This window comes from Manacus candei, unplaced genomic scaffold, assembly GCF_025592945.1.
Source record: "Manacus candei isolate 608988 ecotype Guabito, Panama unplaced genomic scaffold, ASM2559294v1 h1tg000086l, whole genome shotgun sequence".
NCBI classification, from domain to species: domain Eukaryota; kingdom Metazoa; phylum Chordata; class Aves; order Passeriformes; family Pipridae; genus Manacus; species Manacus candei.
In genome coordinates this window covers 6529926-6550013 of record NW_026138134.1, presented here as the reverse complement: position 1 = coordinate 6550013, position 20088 = coordinate 6529926, and the positions used below count along the sequence as shown (strand labels likewise).

The following is a 20088-nucleotide window of genomic DNA, read 5'->3' as shown; positions in this document are numbered from 1 at the left end:
ATGAGGCATCACGGAGTAACTTTGTTGGACTTTACTACTGGTGCTGCCAGGAGCCCCAGCCCAGCAGGCACCTCATGGGCTAAAGGACCCCTGTTCACACCCCTTTCACAGTTGTTCCCTTCAGAAACACCCCCCAGCCACTGATTCAATCCACTGCACACCCCCAGGCCCTCGGAGAGCCCGTTTTCACCCTTCCTCTTTCTCTGAAACACCAAAGCAAGTCCTGTTCTCCATTCCAGTCTCAGTGGCTTTCATGGCACACCAAGGGATTTCCACATGGGTGACAGAGCAAGAGAAAGCTCAGCCTCACTCAGGCTGCACATCACTCAGTGCAGAGTCTGCCTCCGAGGGGCACTTCAGCTCTGCACCAGAAAGGTTTGCCCAGGGTCCAGCCTCTTGTTTGCAAAGGAGTCCCAGCTGAAGGCAAACACTTTGCAGCAAACAAGTCTCTCATTTTCCCCAAGAACTTGCGTGATGTGTGACCTCTGAGAGTGGAACAACAAAGCCACTTCCTCCAGGCTGCATAATCCCACCAGCAGCCTTTCTCAGGAAACCTCTGGCCCACAGAGGCATTGTGTCACCAGGAAGCACAAACATTTTAAATGTTGCTTTATAGTAGGCAGGAGAAAAATGTATTTCTCCATCTGGAGATGCAAATCTACAGCTGACCTGCTTCTCAGTCAGGAACCTCACACACCTGAGACTTGCAGCCACCACAGAGCTGCCAAAGGGGGGACTCGGTACCTGTTCCCTTTTGGGTTAAATCTGTTCCCTTTACCCATCACCACAAGACAATTTTTATACCCAAGCAACAACTCAGGGCGGCAGTTTTATGAGTTCAATTATATTTAACCAAATAAAGTTATCCAGGGGCCAAAATGAAATTAAGCAGTTTATTCGTAATGGCACATCAATATCAGCAGTAAAATTGCACCACACCTGTAAAAGGAGAATATTTGACCAATGTCACACAGGGGAAGGAAGCAGCAAACAGCAGCTCTTTAGGGATTCAGCAGACACGGATTCCACTGCTCTTTGTCATTCATTAAGGGACGAGGTTGGTGAAAGAGGAAATGCTCTTCCTTCAGGGGAAGCAATGCTGCATGATTGGCCATTTTCCTAAAATGGTACCCAGGAGAGGAAGAAAACAACTACTGCAAACAGAACAATGGTTTGGGCAGTGCTCGAGTCCATGGTTGAGGTAGATGGGGTTGTGTGTCCCCAGATACAGAGTCCCCATTTACACTTCTGATTAAAAAAAAAAAAGGTTTGTTTTCTATGAATTGTGCTTCACCTCTACAAGGAGAAGGAGATGTAGCCAGTGATGCAGCTGATTAAACCAAGAAATAGTCAAAAAGCAGTAGGTTCTCTTCGCTCCCAGGATGGCAGATAACCCTTCATCAAACAGGTTTGAGCATCAGCAAATACATTCCAAAAAAACTGAGAATAAACGTCACCAGTCCCCAAAGATGAGCAGCCTAGAGAACTCTGGAGCAGCCTGTCCTTCAGGAAATTCCGTTTCAAAGGCTCAGGAGAGGAGGGATGTCACCAAAAAGTCAAAAAATTTGCAAGTGAACCAAGACACGATGGCAGAGGGCTGGGAGGACACAGCCTGTGCAGCTGCAGGCACCGAGGCTTCTGTAGGCACTGCACAAGTGAACTGAAGAGATTTCCTTTTTCCCCAATAAATTAGAAGGATTTTTTAAAAATCATCATTAAATGGAAGTGAATTATCCCAGCAGCATCATTCTTCCAATCCACCAAGAGCAGAGCACATCCTTCCACCTGCACTGGTTATCCAGCAGCCTTCGGAAGTGCCTGGCCCTGATTTTCAGTGCTGCCATTTTGTTCTCTCTCCACAGATTCAGCCTTTCATCAGTATAGATCTTCCTCATCCGTGTCCTAAACAGGGAGCATGGGGAGAGAAATTGAGACTGTGTGTGAAGACATGAGTCAAGTCATGAGTTCAGCAGAATGCTGAGCCTGCTGGGCTTCTGACAAGAGCCTGAACGCTTCCCAAAGTGCTGTTGTGCTTGAGTAGGCCAGAGGACTGGCATAAACACTGGTAAAAATGTATGTAAATGTATATATATGTATGTATAAGCACTTGCAGCTGAATCTGTTTGACTCCTCACAGACACACAGACCAACCACCACAATATAACCAGCACATCAAGTGTGTTTGAAGAGAAGCAGCAGCTAAAGTTCAAACCAAAGATGAGCCATAAAGTGCAGCACAAAGCAAAAGCACCACCAATCCCTGCAGAGAGCAGCACAAATTATTGTTTTTTCAGCTACAGCAACCACTTATTTTCAGAGCCCAGTCGCCTGTAATTCCAACCACAGGAGACATTTGCTGGCGTCCCCTCGAGCCAGATCTGCAGCTCCCAGCTCTGAACTCACTCAAACTCCTCAGCTCTGCAGGGGAAATCTCACTGACTCTCCAGTCACTTTGAGCCCAAAGAGGTTTTTCAATGGCTTTGCAATTTCAGTTGTTTGGTAACACATTAAGCATGAAAAAGCACATTACAGAAACCTCAAAAATGCAGAATCATTAAGGTGAGTGCGGCAGGATTCTCAGCCACCTGATCAGACAAGTATTTCAATATCAGAGCAGAGAATCAAATCAGACAAAATCCTCAACGTGAGAGCAGCAGGATATCACTCCAATTTGACCCCTCTCAAAGGATGAGAAGACATTTTTCAACTTTTGAGATCTCCCACTGCCTGACAGCATTTCTGTCACCAAGTTGGGGCTCCATCCTTTCCCATATCTCCACCTGGTCCCTCCCTGCTTCCCAGCATGTCACCTTTCCACCTCTAAGGCCACTTCCCCTTTGGCACAAAGCATTTCCTACTTTCTGCACCTCTCCAAACCCTTGCTCCCAACACTGCTGGCTTGTAACTGCTGTGTCTTATGTAGAAATGTAAATATTTAATATTTAACTTACATAATTGCTTGTTTTCCATTCTGTATCTAACAGAAACCATCAGCACACGCCTGTCTGAAGGCTCATGCATTTAGGACATTTTAAATCACTGGCATTAGAATAGTGAGTGAAGCAACATATATTTAAATACTCCTTAGCATATGTCCTGACTGTGTATAAGAGATGTAAAGGTGCCTCAGGTCAGTTTGCTCTACAGGACACCGTGGAAAAAAATGAAAACACTCAAATTACTCTGGAATGTGCCACACTGGTGGCTGTGGCTGCTGATCCCAGCACACAGCACTCACACAAAACAAGGACAGCAGGTGGCAAAACACTCAGTATTGTCAGCACAAGGCTCCTGATTCACAGGAGTTGCTCATGGGTAGGAAGGGAACCTGCAGAGTTAGAAAACAACAACACACAACAAGGCACAACAAACAAAAAGCCACAAAGAAACAAACAAACCACAGGGGTTTAGAAACATTCTGTTGCAATGTAAACAGGGTGAAAGGAGGAAGGTCTCCAGAAGAGCAGCAGGGCTGCACCTCCTCTGCAAGGAGCACAGGGCATCAGGGGGTCCCTGCCTCCCTTCCCCAGCACAGCACTGCCAGCCCCCAGGCTGGTCCTGCAGGGCCTTCAGACAAACTACACAGCAGCTTGCACTTAAATTCTGGTTTTTCATCTTAAAAGCCACAGCTTTGGTTTCAATAAAGTCACACGAAAAATCAATTTGGTGGATCTCGAGACAAAACAAGGAGCTTAAGCCCAGCTGTTTGGGACACCCCCTGGACATCCAGAGGGGTTATGACAAGCTCCACCTCCTTAGCACCTCCTGTGAGCATCAAATTTGGCAAAACCACAGTGAAAACACCAACTTTCACTTACCACACAGTTCAGACACCACGCCCTGAGTTTCCCGGAGCAGCCCGTGCTCTCTGTCTGCTCAGGCCTGCAGAAAAGGCACGGGATTAGGTTGGACTCTTCCTCCCAAAACACACTGATAAGTCCTACAGGCTCTGAATTCTATTTACACCACACGGAATCAAAGGTTTTTTCATTGTGATGAAAAGCCTTTGATTCTGCACAGCAAAACCAAGGAGAATAAAGGCTGTCAGGCCCCTCATTCTGAAGGTAGATATTTCACGTCAGTGCCACAAAGAAGAAAACAAGAGCTGCTATTTGGCTGGGGAATCTCAAAATTCCAATCAGAACACTGAAACAAAGCAGTAAAACCTCACTCTGCAGTGGATTGAAGTCCTGGATTCATGGCAAAGCCAGGTGCAGCTCCTGCAGCAGCACTGTTACCTGGCTGTTCTCACTACTGACCCTTCCAGAGGGGAATCCTCTCCAGTGCAGAGAGGAATTCAGTCTCCAAGGCTCCTTCAGTACCTGGCACCTCTGCTCAGGCCACCACAGGGGAACCAGGTAGCATTATTGGGTCTGTTCTGATGCTATGGACACTTCATACCAAAATGCAACACATAAAGCCCACGTAGGCAAAATCTCTTGCTGACTCAGGCCGAAATAAATCCCATTACAGAAGTGAAAGATTGGCTAACCCTGAACTGCTTCTGTTCCACGGCTCACACGAATGACAGAAAAAGGGGATGTACAGCACGTGATTCATGCCCCAGCCTGGGGATCTCCCAAAGCTTTCTGCTGAATGGTGCCCATGGAGAAGCAGAACCAGTGACTGAACCACAGCCACTGAGCGCTGTGTGACGAAGGACAGTGGAGGAACCATCCTCTGCCCTGTGCTGACAGGCCAAAGTGGAAGGACAGGCTTTGGGCTGCAGCCACAACTTACTCATCAGACACCTCGATGGAAGACTTCTTGTAGCCACCTTTCTTTTTCTCCTTCAGCACTCTGAATTTCCTTCCCATCCTCACCAGCAGCAGAACGACCACGATGGTGGAAGGGAGAAACACGGACAAGGAGAGCAGGGCTGCTGAGGTCAATCGGAAGGAGAGGCCTGTGGGGAGACACCGGCATTCCAGCAGTGAAACACGGGGAAAGAAAGGCAGACAGAGCCCTCCCCAGCCTCTGGGACAAACATCCACCCAGGACACAGCTCGGTGGCCTTCTCACTTGAAGCACAGTGCTGGCAGATTGCAGACAGCCATCTCTGCCACCAAATCTGTGGGGCTCCTGTCACAAACCCAGCCCAGATGCAAAGAACTACAAAGGAAGGCAGGTCACGACACAGTTCCATCAGCACGCCTGAGCTGCAGATTTGGGGCAGGCCTGGCACGCAGGGCAGATGAGGAATTGAGTGTTACTGACAATCAGTGCTTGTGATGTGGGTGTTATTTTTAGGCCAGTATTTCCTCATCGTTTAACTTGTTCCGCTGCAATATGGGGAGGCTGAAAGTGCTGAATGAAGGGGACACTTTTGATTTCGGTTATCACCACAGTTCCCTCTGTCCCCTCCTGCCCCAAATAAATTCAATAGCTCTCAATGTATTGAGCTGAGAAGGCAGGGCTGAGGTGACTCTTGCTGAAAGTTTGACATGGAACTCCAGGGAACATTTTCCATGTGATGCTCACACTCCCAGGATCCCGACAAAGCCGCAGTGCAGCTCTGTCCCACAGATGAGGCCAAGCCATGGAAAAGGAGCCTTACCCCTCTCTGTAACCTCCAGCACAGTCTGGGGGATGTTGTGGTACACGTCTGGAGGATTCTTCACGCTGCAGAAGAACGTCCCATTGTCACTCAGCTCGGGGCTCCGGAGAGCGATGGAAGCGTCACCGCTGGCAACATTCCCGACCCAGGATATCCTGTCCTTGAACTTTCCCACTGCTGTTGGGTATGGAACGGACTGGTAATGGAAAACCTAAAAGGAGGCAAAGGCAACAGTTGTGCCAATAAAACACCAAGAACGCAAAGAGAAATGCTTTTTTGGATTGAAATAATAAAGGAATATACATTAAAAGGTCAGAAAGAATACTTCCTATGCAAGAGAAATAAAGCTACCAATCAGATCTTTACAGTCATACTATGGCTACAGTGCACAATGCAGCACTTGTAGCAACCCCCAAAACTCTCATCTGCTTTATCATCATTATGCTATTTTGCATTTATGTAGAATATTTTTTCCCAAAGACCACCAAAGGAATTTCACACGGGAAAGAAGGTGACAATGAGTTCCAAACCATGAACTGATGCAGCAGCTCAGTAAAGCAAACAAAATTCAGATTTTCAGCAAGCACAGAGGCCTGGTCAGACTCCCTGTTCCACTTACTGTCTCCATCAGGCCCCCAGCGAGGGGTCGGTATGTCCAGTACACCACGAGGCTCTCAGTGATGGGGGAGCTGGATTTGAAGGAGCATTTCAGCAGGGCTTGCTCACCCACGACAGCCGTCACTTTAGGATTGGCTTTAATTTCCAGGGAAAGAGCCTTGCAGACACCTGATGGAACAGGCACAAAAGGCAAGGATTAAGTTACCAGCGAGGCACAGGAGTGTTGATGTCCCAAAAGTATCAACACACGTGCAGGTCAACAACAATTCAAAGGCTAAAGCAGGGCAATAATGACATCCTCCACAGCGAAATTTGAAGGAAAGCAGACAACGCCCATGACCTACTCTCTGCAGGGCTGGAGCCTGCTTATATTTAGATGTGGAGATAAAGAGCTGAGAAATGGGATCGGATGCCTCTCTGACCAGTTCCAAAGTCCCAGCTTTAGGTGCTTTACTTTAAGGCACCTTTACTTTAAGGCAATTTTGGCTCTGTGTGTCTCACCACAGCCCCTGAATTCCACGTGCACCGGGGTCAGGAGTCACCCCGCAGCAATAAGCGCTCTCAGTTCTCGTTTCCAGCGTGTGCAGTCCCTCCTGCCCGGCTCACCCGCTGCGGGTTTCGGCCCGCACAGCGCTCAGCAGAGCATCGCTCACGTCCTGCCCTTCCCAAACCTCCCGCTCCCGGCTCAGGAAGGAGGAGACGGGAACACTGGGCAGGAAGTTCTGCCCTGATGGTCGCACCTCATTCCGCTGCTGGGCGGGCTCCGAAGGAGCAGGAACGAGTTTATAATTCCCCGCCGCTTCCAGCGCCCCGCACGGCGCGGCCGGAGCCACCCGCGGCCACCCCCGCCCCGAGACGGCCCTTCCCGAGCCCCCCACCGCCCCATGGACCATCCACCGCCCCCGGACGGCCCTTCCCGAGCCTCCCACCACCCCCCGGAGCACCCACCGCCCCGAGACAGCCCTTCCCGAACCTCCCACCGCTCCCCGGACCATCCACCGCTCCCCGGAGCATCCGCTGCCCTCGGAGCCGCATCCCGGGCGCTCCCCGCCTGGTTCCCACGCGGGACCCCCCCCCCCCCCCCCCCTTTCCCCGACCGGACCGCGGGCAGCGCTGCTCCCGTCCCGTCCCGTCCCGTCCCAATCTATCCCGTCCCGTCCCGTCCCATCGCAGCCCCCAGAGCGCCCCGGTACCGAGCAGCAGCAGCAGGATCCCCCGCGGGAGGAGGCAGCCGGCGCCCCCCGGGAGCCGCATCCCTGCTGGGCTCAGCCCCGGAACATGGCGCTCACCTGGCGCAGGTGAGGGCGGGGCAGCCCCAAAATGGCCGCCCCACCTGGGCACACCTGGGGCGGCCGCGCGGCCGATCCGGGGGCTGAGCGGAGGGTCCGGACACCCCGAACTCCCCAGCCCCGTGTCAGGGTCGGCCCCTAAATCCCTCTTCGGCACTTTTTGGGTGCAAACCCGCTCGTTTGAGGTGCCCGGAGCCGGGGGGGGGTCCCGGGTCACAGCCCCCCTACTCACCATCGAGGCTCTCAGCAAAGTGCCTTTATTTGTGTCACAGGTGGTTGAAAATGCGAACACCCAGACAGGTAACGTGGCCAGCACGTTACAGGTTATAAAGCCATAAAGGCACTCTTCAAACAAACAGGGCTCTGTTTTGATTTGGGGCTCGTTAAATATCACAACAGGTTTCACCTGGGGCTGGTTAAAAACCGTTACAGCTCTGCAGGATCCACCAGCTGGGGCCTCCTTTGCCTTAATTAAGCCTGTGTGAGTACAGGGCATGGGCTGAGTGCGGGTGTGGGGGTCACCTGGGCACTGGACAGCACTTGGAAGAAGTGGGATATTGCTGCTGTTGTTGGAATCCCAATCCCCTTCTGTGCTGTAGCAGCAGGCTGAGTGGGACCTCACACCACCAAGCATCACCTGCTCAGGTATGTCTCTGAGCTCAGAGACACTGCTAGACGAAATTCTAGGGTGCCTGTGACAGTGGGCGTAAGGCTGCTGAGAGGGAGAAAGAAACATCCTGGCTTAGAGGGAAAGGGTGAGGGGGCTGGAGCCAAAGGGAACATGGGGCAGTGCTGGGAGTGGGAGAAGGAAAAGGAGGGGAGCCACAGAAGGCAGTGACCTCAACCCCCCCAGAGTTACAAAACCCCCCAAAGCTGCAAGAGATGGATGTGGAAACCACACTGACTGGTGAATGTTACCCTAATAACAAACAGCACACATTGCCCAGCTCTAACACAGTCCATTTAAAGTAAAAAAGAGATTTAAAGTACACTTGTTGAAGCAACTGGCTGCTCCTCTGCTCCCTCTCCGGTCAGTCTCTGTTTTCGTGATGCCAGGGAGGATCTCAGGGGAGGAAAAACAGGGCAACACAAAGGCACGTTGTGATTTTTAAGGTGCAAGAGTGCATCTGCTCAAACACTTCCAAATCCTCGCTCAGTCAGACATCTTGGTGCTTTGTTCAAATCTTTTGGCATTTTTTCATCTCCAGAGCAACTTTCTTCACATTCCGCGGGTGTGAAGGTGAAGTTCCTCGTTCGTGGGGCAAGTTCCTCCTGCTTTGCTTTGCTGAAGGGAATTCACAACTCGTGCAGTGTCACCCTCTTTCCTTGCCAGACTTTCAGGTGGAGCAGAGGTACCACACTCACAGCGTGGGGCGTCTGTAATTTGCCTTTGTTCTAACGACCCAAATTACAAGCTTTCACCATCTGCTTTGGAAGTACCTAAGAAGAAAGGTTATAAGAAAAACAAACATTCATTACTCAGGGTTATTGCTGAAAACAAAAATAATGGAGGCAACTGCTGACCTCAGAAAGCGAGCGGGTAAAAGTTACCCTGAAATGTTTAAGCAAAGCCAGCAAATATGGAAACAGCTCCAGTCTTCCTGCAGCAATTTTTAAACAATAGAGATTAAATGAGTAAAAAAGCAGCATTCAAAACTGGCAAAAGGAAATTAATTCATTCCTCTTTATCCACAAAGCAGGAATGCCATGGGAAGCAGCGACAACAGCTTTCCTACAAATGATCCTCAACACTAGGGAGGAGAAATCTCTTGTACATTTAAGAGGCAGCTTCTCTCCACTGCCTGTTCAGCTGTGAGTCTCTCCTGAAGGATCCCCAACAGCAAAGTGTTACTGTGGCCTCAGCTCTTTCTGCTTATGGCCCCCATGGCCTGTTGACTGGAATAGCAGTAAAATACCTGAGGAAAACTGTCTTAGAAAGTCCCCAATAACACCAAGACACTAATTAGAGATGGATACCTGCATTGTATACACCAATTAGACCTTTAGTCTTCTAATGGACTGGCTTCCTTTTCTTCTCTCATCTTCAGGCTCTCCTTTTCTTTACTGTTATTAAAAGAAAGGGGGGAAAAAAAGAAAAAAAGCCCAACTGAGTGTCAGATACCCTGAGCAGCAGGACCTGAGTCACACATGGCACAGATAAGGGGTCACATGGTGAGATGGGTGTGTTACATGTATGGTGACCACAGTGCCAGGCCCAGGGGACGGGGATCACCTGCCAAATACCACCACAGGAATGAGGAGCCACTGTGAAGGGCAAGAGCCAAGGGAGGACTGCAAAGCTGGTTCATCCTGGGGCTCTGCTCTGCCTGCAAACACGCAGCCAATTGCTGCTAATTGTGTTGGCAGCTTTGCATTGTAGATGCCCAGTGCAGGGGCCAAGCCAGTAATTCCATTTGACAAGCTTCCCCAGGAGCCCTTCCCTCCCTCCTCTGTCCTTACAGTTCAGTGTCTGACGCCCCAGTCCTCTTCTCCTGCGCTTTCTGGCGTCGCTGTCGACAGATAATCACAGCTAACACCACGACAATCATCAGGACAGAAGCAGATCCGATGGCCACGGCCAGGAAATGGATTTCTGAGAAACTCACTGCGTGGAGAGAGACAGGGACGTGAACCAGAGGGACACAGGGGGGGCTGTGGCAGGAGGAATGAAGCTGGGAACCTCCATCTGTGAACAGAACCTTTCCTTAGGCTCCTTTTTTCCCCTGTGTCCATTAACCACCCTCGTGCTTTACACTTACAACCCTTTTTTCTACCACAGTTTTCCCAAACTGGGAAACTGGGAACTGGTGAAGTTCACAAGACCTCTGGGGGTGGTTCTTGGCCTCTCACCTTTCTGCACGACCCGGAGTCGCACTTCCCCGATGGAGCCATAAACATCTGGCCAGTTGGTCACCTGGCAGGTGAAGGTGCCGTTGTCGGTGGGCTGCAGGTTCCAGATGATGATGGACACGTCCTTACGCTCCACGTTCCCATCCCAGGTGACCCGGTCCTTGAACCGCCCCGAGGGCGGCTTGTAGGGCTCCTTCAGGTAGTAAAACACCTGCAGGGATCACAGACACACAGAATGGCCTGGGCTGGGGGGCACCTTGGAGATTCCTGTGCCCTGCAAGTCCTGCCGGGTGCAGGGTGTCAGCTAAGACAGGGCTGAGGTGTCGGCAGGCACAAATAGTTTATCAGGCCACAAACAGTTCAACCCCCATCACCCAAAACTGAGCATGAGAACAGAACGTTCTTCAGCCAGGGTCTATAAACAGACCTCACTGCTCAGGGTAATCGTGACAGGTGACAGAGGAAAGGCCCCAGTGCCCAGAGCTGGGGGTCTCGGGTGTGGGTGCCCATCCCCACTGGGCTCACCCAGTGCTGGGCCTTGGGACTGATTTGTTGGGGTAAACCAGTCTGAAATGGAGAGTAAAGATCTCGCTCACCGGCTCGTGGGAGCTCAGGTCCTCGGGCTGGAAGTTCCAGGTCACTGAGAGCTGGGGGCTGACGGGGCTGCTGCTGGAGAAGGTGCATTTGAGCCGCTGGTTTGTGCCGTTCACAGCAACCACCTCCTCCGAGGTGTAAACTTCCACTGCTGCTGCCAGCCAAAGTGCTGCGGGGGAAACAGAGGGGTGAGAGGCCATAATCACTGCCGAGGTGTGAACTCATCACTGCTCCTTATCAGTGTGTAGTCTGAGCCTTATCTAGCCCTGGGAATAATTGTCTGGGGCACAGAGATAATTCCTCAATGGGTGATCCTGTAGATTTCTTGGAAAAATCAGTCCTGCCATTAAAATTCGACTGCTGAGACCCAATAAACAACTGCTATTTCCCATGCTAGAACTTTCTTTATACACTTTGTACTCTCAGCACGGTGAAAACTGCTCTTACTGATGGAGGAAGGGCCTGTTAGAGGGTTAACAGCCCAGCTGGACAACTGTGGTCAAATACAGTCAAGCTGAAGAACTCTAGAGGAAATGCTCAAGGTAAATGTGGCAAAGAAACATCCTCTGTTAACCAAACCACCACAGCTGCTGCTTCAAAAATAAGTGTGCCAGCAAGGCACAGAAAGGAGGAAAATGAAAAAAAAGAAAACCAAAGGAGTTCTGGTGAAAAAGAAAAAAATTATTAATCATTTCCTGTCACTTTAGGAAGTTAACTTGCCCCTGTATGATCCAAGCCAAAAAAGCTTATCTAAGGTTGTAAAATCTGGCTTTATAATAAAGACGTATTTGAAAGTAATTTATAACCAAAGACTTCCTTCCAAATAATCTCTTATCTCAAAGAGGAAAATATTTTGAAAACATTAAAGGTATTCGCATTTGAAAAGCTTCACTGGCAGAGATCATGTTTCTCATCCGAAGATTCAGCGCCAAATCCTTTAAACTCCTTTAGAAAAGAAAAACTGTGGGAAATAAGTCTAAAGCACTTTTTTTTCAAGACAGATTACATCCGTGAGCCGATGCATTTGGGAAAGGAGGACGTGCTATTCTTAAAATCCAGCGTTCTGATATAAACCACTGAAAATTCAAGCGAGTTCATTGTCAGTCTGGAATTGTTGCTGTGTAAAGGATCCGAACCCGGGGCTCCTGAACAATCTCTGATTGTTTAGGAACAAAGGTAGCAAAAAAAAAAAAAAAAAAAGTCTCGGACTAAAGTTCAGATTCCCTGTCAGGAGAGAAAAAGAAAGACGTGTGTAACCCGAGCTCAGGAGGAGCTCAAACACGCCTAAACCTGTCCGAGAAGAGACTCAACCACGTCTGTCACTGCCAGCGAACCCCGGACAGAAAGAACCGCAGCACAAGGACGGGAGCAAAGTCTCTGCCTTCTAATGCAAGGGATGGGAAGAGGAGAGGCAGGATGGCAGCGAGGCCAGGCAGGGCAGGTTTCCTTTCCTTACCTGGGAGCTGCGCCCCGAGGACGAGCACAGCACCCGCCCAGGCGCGGCCGCGCATCGGGGACACCCGGCCGTGCTCCCGTGCCAAGAGACAGTCCCTTCTGCTTCTCGAAAACTGGGTGCAGGATGAGTTTCTCAAAGTCTTCCCAGCACAGCAAGGCCAATTCCTTCCTCCCAGCTTGGCCTGCAAGGCCAAGAGTGCTCTCAGTGCTCTCAGTGCTGGAGTCAGCACTGCCCGCCCGGGCACCGTGGGAAGGTGTGGCAGCACCAGGTACTTCTGGGTGTAAAACAGGGAGATTCTCAGGGTAAGATTAATTTCTTCTCCCTCCCATATTCCTTTGCTCTTTTGTGTTGCAACCTTTCCTCCTCCCAGCTTCCACCTGAAACCACTCCCCTCTTGTGGGAGGTAGCTGTGCTCCTAAAAGAAAATTTGCCCGAAGGTGTTTGTAGATGGCTCAAAGGAATCAGGGCCGTTTGTTTGGCAGAAAAACCCAAACCTGAAAAGAGTCCAAAAAGAGCAACCCGAACCAGACTGGCAGCAGTGTGGGCACAAATCCAGAGGATGGAAGTGTCCCACAGATACCTACAGTACAGCACAGAGACTCTTGTGCCTGCTAACACACCTCTGCTAATGGCTCTGAGACACCAGGTATCTCTATTTTCACGGGAATAGTTTGGCCCTGTATTAACCCTTCATCACTGCATCTCCCCAGATTTCCATTCAGTTGCCATTCCAAAACATCATCTCCTTCTCTTTCATTGCCACCCTGGATAAATATCAGGCTGGGGGGTTGTTCTGGTTGTGTTTAAAGCACTGCAAGGCAGCTCCTTAGCAGCCAATTTGCATTCACATCCTATTTCTGCACAGGACTGGGGAGAGGGTCTGCTCCCATCTTTGCTTGCAGACTTTTAATAATCTTGATCTTGTTTCAAACGTGTCCCTCTCACACTCACTAGCAACCTAAATTATCTGATGTTTCATTTTGAAACTGAAATAACTAAAAGAAAGCTCTGACAGCCAAAGAGAGCACCCCAGTAAATGAAACAGGGCCCACGACACTGGGATTAGCCATGTCAGTAAATGGTGAATTCCTGGGAAGGGGTGAGGAGCCAGCTCCATCCTCCAGGCATCTGGGAAGGAGTCCCTCGAGGTGTGTGCCAGCTGCAGAACGCGGAGAGCCCCGTGGAAGGAGAGAGATCTGGGTGACTTGGAATGTCTGCCCTGGACCTGTGCCCCCAAATCCCCACGATTCTCACCACACTGGAGCAGCTCTGCCTCCTCTGTGGGCTTGGAGCAGAGGGAGCTGGGCAGGCAGCGTGTTCCCGCTGTGTCCATGCCAGCATCCCTGCTGGAAAGGGAAATTCCTTCGGGTTCTCGGGAACGAGATGAAAGATGAGTTTCTCAAAATCTTCCCAGCGCAGCAGAGGAGCTCTGAGATCCCCCTGTCCCGGTGCCATGGGCGGTCTGTGCCTCCCCCCAGCCCGGGTCTGGAGGGATCGTCCCCTCCTTGCAGTCCTGGCCGGGGCAGGAGCCCCCTCTAGTGGGGCCCGGCCACTTCCACGCGGAAAGAGAGGAGGTTCAGATTAGATATTAGGGAGAGATTCCTCCCTGTGAGGGTGGGGAGGCCCTGGCACAGGTTGCCCAGAGAAGCTGTGTCTGTCCCATCCCTGGAAGTGCCCAAGGCCAGATTGGACAGGGCTTGGAGCAACCTGGGCTGGTGGAAGGTGTCCCTGCCCATGGCAGGGGGTGGGACTGGACAGTCTTTACAGTCCCTTCCAACCCAAACCATTCCATGGTTCTTTGTGAAGTTGTTTGCAGCAGCCTGAACTGCAGAGACACTCACTCCCAGAAGCTGCCAGGAAGGTCCTGATGGCAAATCTAATCCCGGCTCGTTCCTCCTGCTGCTCCCAGAGCAGCTCCAAGAGCTGTCCTGGGGCTTGGCCAGGCTGGTGCAGAGCAGCCAGCCCTCGCTGGCAGTGACGTCCTGTGCAGACCTTTTGAGCCTCTGCACTTCCTGACCTGGGCTCATTTCCCCACACGTGTCCCGGGGCTGCCTCGGCTGCTCTCTCGTGTCCCTGGGAACGGGGAGTCCCCCCAGCACTGCTGGGGACAATTCTGGGAAAGGATCCTGGGCCCCTTTCCTGTAAGAGGGCCGTGAAGAGCCGCCGTGCCCTGTCGTGCCCCGCAGCGATGCCCGTGTGATGTGGTAGAGAAGAGCAAGACAAGGAGGGACACAAGGATGAGGTTGGAGCCGTCCTGGCCTCTGCTGGGGCTCCTGCTCTGGGCAGGTGAGTCTCCAAACTTCAGGCAGCAGGGTTGGATCTCCAGACTTCAGGCACCAGGGTTGGAGCTTCGTGCAGTGCGATCTCTGAGGTTCTGTTGTCTTAGTTTCATTTTTATGCTTTATCCACTTCATGCACTTTTCTTAAACCAATTTGTGATCATGGGTAACTACTTCAGTTCAGACTTGGTGGGATATCCATTTGTGGTAGGAATTTCCACCTTACCAGTTTGAGTGGAGCAGCTGCTTTAGGATGAAGTGCAGAGGATCTGTAAAGATTCTAAAAAAAGCCGGTAACAACGAGATGAGTTTGGAAGATAATTACTTAAGACATACTGCAATAAAACTACAACTACTCTGACAATGTGCTGCAAATACCAACTGCTAACCTTTGAGAAGGTAGAAAACATCTGGTTTAGCAATGGCCTGTTCTTTTTTCAAACTTAAATTCACCTATATAAAGAAAAAAGCATCAGATCACCTTCTTTCCAGCCAAGTCCTTTGTCTGTGGCATTTCAAATCTATGATTATTTATTTACCTTACTTTCTATTGACAAACGTCTTTAAAGGAAATCACAAGTCTGATCCACACCTCCTAAAAACGGTTTCTTTAATATTCCAGCTCCAGAGACTCCCATGGAGCTGATTGTTTCCTACAGGACAGAAAAATCACCTAAATAAACTGTTTTACAGTGTTAAATCAAGGGTCAGGGTCCCACCCTCCAGTGAATTCACAAGGTTCTTACTGCAGAGACCAGGGAGGATTTTCCAGCAGTCTTTGCTCCATGATAATAAGGCACAGTTTGGGGTGTACAGCTTGCAATAGGAACCCTTTTTCTAAACTGGGTCGGAAAATGATTCAAGTTTCCATTCTGTGTTAGTCTGTGTTAAAAATGGCTTCCAAGGGAAAAGGCTTAATTTCAAAACAACATCCTGTGCCACAAACAGAATATTTCTGCTGCCTTTAGCATGAATACAGGATCATAAACATCTCTTTCAAGCAGCTGAGCTCAGAAAGGATACCCTGGAAGTAGGAAAGGTGTATGATCTCAGTAGCTAAACTCAACTACTTAACACTTCTTATTCTTTCTTTTGTAGTTGGCACCACAGCTCAGCAGGGTAACTGTATTTTACCATTGTTCTTAACTACTTAGTGTGATCAAAAGACCAAATACGCCTCACAAGGGAGGACTGAAAGTCAAATAGAAACATTTGAGTTTTGAAAACATCGTAGAATGGGAAAAATTTGCTGTTCATTAACTGACAGTGATCTCGCTGATGGAAAAATTGGCTGTCATAAATTGCCCTTAATTATTACCAGTGGTTCCCAAGCAGGGCTGGGTTTTTCCAACAGCAACAAGCAGCTGATTTTTTAACACTCCTTATTCTCTTTGCAGGTGAAGCACAGGAGGGTAAATGAATTTTACCAACATTCTTAACTATATGATATGAAGTCTGCAGAAGCCTCACGGCTGAGGACTAAAAACCAGATCGGAATATTTGAGTTTTCCCCTTGGTTTCCTTTCTCATAGGCCTGTCTGCCAGTGAAGAATTCCTGGTGGAGATTTCGGGCACCACGGTGACAATCACATGTCCCTTGGCCGAGGATGACGTAGTGTGGAAGTCAACTGGGGGAAAAGCAGGCACCAGCAACGAGAGGAAGTACATTATAACAGACCACGACAGCTCTCCTGCCAACCTGAGCTGTTCTTCTGACTCCAGTGGGACGAGGCATGAGCTGTACCTGAATGCCAGAGGTGAGAGAAACTCCCTCAGTCCACGGGCTAAAGCCTGCATGGCTCAGATTAAATACTTAAAGGCAACTCAAATGGCACCAGACACCTGCATTTAGACAAGTAAATCTTCTGGTTCCACTGTATATTTGAGTCTCCTGGACCACTGTTTTCCTAAGGGAAGTTCCCCATCAGCAGGCTGGGAGGGAAAGGCACTGCCCAGCAGTTTGTGCTGGGAATTGTGCTGCTCTTTAAAACAAAGGGAGAAAACGTGCCAACAAATTAAAAACTGAGCACAAACAGCGAGGAAAAATAAACACCGAGTGGAAGAGATTACCTGAAAACGTAGTAAATTCTTCAGCACTTGGTGCTTTTACGGGAAGACCACTCTTCCTTCTGACACACTGAGGGTGAACGTGGTGTTGCTGAGACCCTTCCTCATCTGTGATGGTCTGAGAACCCATTTTTGGCAAAAGGAATCTCCTCTATCCTTTCTGCTTGCTCTTTTCTCTTGCCACCCAGAGCTGTGTCTCTCTGCCAGCACCCAGCAGATGAGGGGGGCCTGGGCTTTTCCTGCAGGGAGGGAAGGCAGCCCAGCTCTGAGCACCTCCATCTCTCCTCCTGGCAGTGTGTGCCAACTGCGAGGAGCTGGATGCCCTGACGGTCACAGGGATCATTGCTGCGGATCTCCTCATCACCCTGGGGGTGCTGATCCTGGTCTACTACTTCAGCAAAGACAGGAAGGGGCGAGCAAGCCCCAGTCCTGCCCCTCGGCCACGAGGTAAGAGCCATTTCAGGCATCTCTGCTCTCCGTGGTGGCCACGGGGCACTACATGAAGCTCCCACTGTGGGAGGGAGCATCCTCTGCTCTCCCTGAGCTTCCAAGACCTCACCAAACAACCTCCTGCTTCCCACACCTGCCTTTGTGCATGGGATGGGAACAGCTGCTTTGCCAAACCTCCTGCCTGTAAGAACCTGTTTCCCTGCTGTGCTGGAGCCAACCCTGCATGGCAGATGCTCCTGGCAGCAGCTGGCTCTTTGAAAGCTCTAAGCTCATAATAAAGCCATGCAAATTGACCTGTGGGTTCATGGCATTGCCCTGGGATCATCGTGGAAGTCCCTTGTGCTGTGTTACCTGAATCATCCCGGGGATCACCTCTCTGTGCCTCTGTTGCAGGTCAGAAGATGCAGCGTCCTCCCCCTGTTCCCAACCCAGACTATGAGGTATGGAGTGTTTTCCATCTCTCTGCTGGCTGGGGAGGGAGAGCAAAGTCTGAGAATTGGTAGCATTTATCCTTTGACAAAGCATCCAGTCAAGCTCCAAGCTCCCACAGGAATGGAGGAAAAAAAGGTGTTGAGGGTGGAGCGCCTTCTGATGCTGGCACAGGGATTTGGGAGCAGAAGTGCAGCTCCCTGTGCTCTGCACATATCACACAGCAGTGCTGCACCTGCTCTGCTGTGCTTTTCCCAGTGTGTTGTGTGGACTAAGATAAGGATTCCCAAACTAACATCTTTCTCCATCCCACAGCCCATCCGGAAAGGCCAGCGGGAAGTGTATGCAGGCCTGGAATCCAGGGGGTTCTGAAATTCCCAGGATGACAGGCTGGAAGCCATGGAAACCAGCAGCACAAGGGCTAAACGCTGCTGCCCAGCTCAGTGCCAGCTCTGCAGCTCTGCTGAGGCATTTTGGGGTCAGCCAGGTCAGGCACCCGCTGTCCCACCCTGGGGTGTGCTTTGGTTTGACACCAGGGAACAGAAACGTGCATTGGCAAGAGAAGTTTTCCTCCCCATTAAAGGACTGCAGCCTCACTCTTGGTTCCTGGCCTCCTTTTCCCTCACTCTCCTTTCTGCTCCAGTTGCATGCTCTGGTTGTCTCTCCCATTTAATTTCTGCCCTGAGTGCCTCCCTGGGCAGGGAGCGGGTCCTTCAGAGTGGTTGGCCTCTGACCTTGTCTAGGTCTCATGTTCACAGCCTTATCTTCATTTGCTGCCTGGGACTGTAGCAAAAGGAGCAGAGGCATCAGTAAATTAAAACCAAAGTGGCCCAGCAGCAGTGGGACAGGTTAAGAAGGGCCCGAGAGATGCTGTGGTGCCTGGCAACGTTTCTGGGCTGACATCAGAGCCACCCACGGTGCTGTTACTGAGCAGAGCAGCAGCTCTGAGGAAAGGAAACAGCAGCAGTGCTGGGGGCTGGGGGTGGTTTAACCCTTGAGTTTCAGTGTGGGGAGATAAACACCCAGCAAGCCCCGTGAGCAGGGCGCTGTGCTCAGCCCCAGGATGCGGTTTGAGAGGCACAGCTGGGGTTACCATACAAGGCTGTGAGCAGCGAGCAGGGAGATGGAGAGATACGAGGAGCACTAACCCCCAGCAGCTCTGAAACCACTCTGGGCCATGTTCTCACCTCCGGCAAAACAGCACTGCTCCAGGGGTGCCTGCTCAGCCCAGCCATGCAGCCCATTCCTCGGGTGGGATGGGAGAAGCCTGGGCCACTCTGGGCATACAAGGTCTAAATTTTTGCTTCAGGCTCCACCCCGGTGCTTCTGCCACTGTTCATGGGGTGCATAAATGTACAGGTTTGCCCTGTGTTTGCCCCAGCCAGTGCCATCCCACACACTCCTTATCTCAGTGGGATCAGCACCCACCCAGTGGCAGCATCTCTCTGCCTCTGTGCTTACCTGCACTGGAGAAATATTTCTTTGTCCTTCCCAGGGTGAGGTGCTGAGGAGCCTCTCACAGTCTGGCTCTTGGATTTGTGCTTGTCCTGCTCCTTGGGTGAGGTTAGCCCATTGCTTTGAGACCTGATGGTGGTGAAAGAGCTACAAACTAGGCAGTCTGCTGGTCACTTTTTTAATGAAGTCCTACCCAGATGGCTTTGCAGGTAAAAGGCAGGTGTTGGCATATTCTACCTGCAGTGGCCACATTGGGTCGACCCTTCACTGGAGCAGAAAAACCACTAAGACATTATTCTGCTCCTCTGAAGAGCAAAATGTTGCTGTGTAAGGACCCAAAACTGTAGGAAAACAGGTCCTTTCCTTGCTCACTGCCCACAAGGCTGATCACACCCTGATCCCTGTACAGGCACCTGTGGGGCACCCACAGCCCTGCACAGACAAAGTGTTGTTTGCTGGGTCACACATGTCACAGATTTGTGGCCAATTTTTACTGAGTGTTACCTCTTTTCTTCCTTTATACCCCTGCACACTGGATTGCCCGAGTCACAGGGCACTTCTCAGCCTGGTCCTCCCTAAAGCCTGGCACTCAGATTCTGAGAAAAGCAGGAAAACAACCCACAGGTGTGTGCAACTGGCACAGGAGGGGTGACCTGGTTTCTGAGGTTTCCAACTGCTGGCTGATCCTGGCTGGTGTCTGCTCCCATTTTGACCATACTCAGACCACACTGGCTGTTCCTACTCAGAGCTGGGGAGCACCAGTGTGCACCTTCCCAGACACCAGATCCCATCCAGTGTGCACCTTCCCAGGGACCGGATCCCACCCAGTGTGCACCTTCCCAGACACCAGATCCCATCCAATGTGCACCTTCCAAGACAGCAGATCCCATCCAATGTGCACCTTCCAAGACAGCAGATCCCATCCAGTGTGCACCTTCCCAGTGATCAGACCCCATCCAATGTGCACCTTCCCAGACAGCAGATCCCATCCAATGTGCACCTTCCCAGACAGCAGATCCCATCCAGTGTGCACCTTCCCCAGGA

At 50.8% G+C, this 20088-nt stretch overlaps 3 protein-coding genes across 3 annotated transcripts; 1 reads left to right on the top strand and 2 right to left on the bottom strand.

Annotated features, from left to right (window-relative positions):
• Positions 1 to 866: 866 nt before the first annotated feature.
• MPZL3 (myelin protein zero like 3) lies at positions 867 to 7468 on the bottom strand. The gene is made up of 6 exons (XM_051812560.1): positions 7369 to 7468; positions 6177 to 6343; positions 5558 to 5768; positions 4741 to 4906; positions 3819 to 3882; positions 867 to 1902 (listed from the first exon to the last, which is right to left on the bottom strand). Exons 1-6 carry the CDS (start codon positions 7427 to 7429, stop codon positions 1876 to 1878), a joined length of 696 nt encoding a protein of 231 aa, XP_051668520.1. The 5' UTR covers positions 7430 to 7468; the 3' UTR covers positions 867 to 1875.
• Positions 7469 to 7797: 329 nt separating this feature from the next.
• On the bottom strand, positions 7798 to 13752 carry LOC127482350 (myelin protein zero-like protein 2). Its single transcript, XM_051812563.1, has 6 exons — positions 12365 to 13752; positions 10911 to 11077; positions 10315 to 10525; positions 9925 to 10069; positions 9442 to 9528; positions 7798 to 8904 (listed from the first exon to the last, which is right to left on the bottom strand). The coding sequence occupies exons 1-5, from the start codon at positions 12417 to 12419 to the stop codon at positions 9468 to 9470; spliced, it is 639 nt and encodes a 212-aa protein (XP_051668523.1). The 5' UTR covers positions 12420 to 13752; the 3' UTR covers positions 7798 to 8904; positions 9442 to 9467.
• A 464-nt stretch (positions 13753 to 14216) lies between these two features.
• Positions 14217 to 18175, top strand: LOC127482352 (T-cell surface glycoprotein CD3 epsilon chain). The gene is made up of 5 exons (XM_051812568.1): positions 14217 to 14650; positions 16176 to 16400; positions 17005 to 17157; positions 17554 to 17600; positions 17905 to 18175. The coding sequence occupies exons 1-5, from the start codon at positions 14602 to 14604 to the stop codon at positions 17959 to 17961; spliced, it is 531 nt and encodes a 176-aa protein (XP_051668528.1). The 5' UTR covers positions 14217 to 14601; the 3' UTR covers positions 17962 to 18175.
• Positions 18176 to 20088: the final 1913 nt, after the last annotated feature.

What these genes read in the sequence shown, in the direction of transcription:
- MPZL3 (XM_051812560.1), bottom strand. Translation starts at nt 7,429, where the DNA reads ATGCGGCTCCCGGGGGGCGCCGGCTGCCTCCTCCCGCGGGGGATCCTG. An exon ending in GCTGGAGGTTACAGAGAGGG is followed by an intron (nt 4,907 to 5,557) that starts GTAAGGCTCCTT and finishes GTCTCCCCACAG; the next exon opens with GCCTCTCCTTCCGATTGACC. An exon ending in CGTGGTGTCTGAACTGTGTG is followed by an intron (nt 1,903 to 3,818) that starts GTAAGTGAAAGT and finishes CTCCCTGTTTAG; the next exon opens with GACACGGATGAGGAAGATCT.
- LOC127482350 (XM_051812563.1), bottom strand. Translation starts at nt 12,419, where the DNA reads ATGCGCGGCCGCGCCTGGGCGGGTGCTGTGCTCGTCCTCGGGGCGCAG. An exon ending in ACCTGAGCTCCCACGAGCCG is followed by an intron (nt 10,526 to 10,910) that starts GTGAGCGAGATC and finishes TGATCCCTGCAG; the next exon opens with GTGTTTTACTACCTGAAGGA. An exon ending in GGGGCGTCAGACACTGAACT is followed by an intron (nt 9,529 to 9,924) that starts GTAAGGACAGAG and finishes TTTTAATAACAG; the next exon opens with TAAAGAAAAGGAGAGCCTGA.
- LOC127482352 (XM_051812568.1), top strand. Translation starts at nt 14,602, where the DNA reads ATGAGGTTGGAGCCGTCCTGGCCTCTGCTGGGGCTCCTGCTCTGGGCA. An exon ending in GGGGCTCCTGCTCTGGGCAG is followed by an intron (nt 14,651 to 16,175) that starts GTGAGTCTCCAA and finishes CCTTTCTCATAG; the next exon opens with GCCTGTCTGCCAGTGAAGAA. An exon ending in TCCTGCCCCTCGGCCACGAG is followed by an intron (nt 17,158 to 17,553) that starts GTAAGAGCCATT and finishes CCTCTGTTGCAG; the next exon opens with GTCAGAAGATGCAGCGTCCT.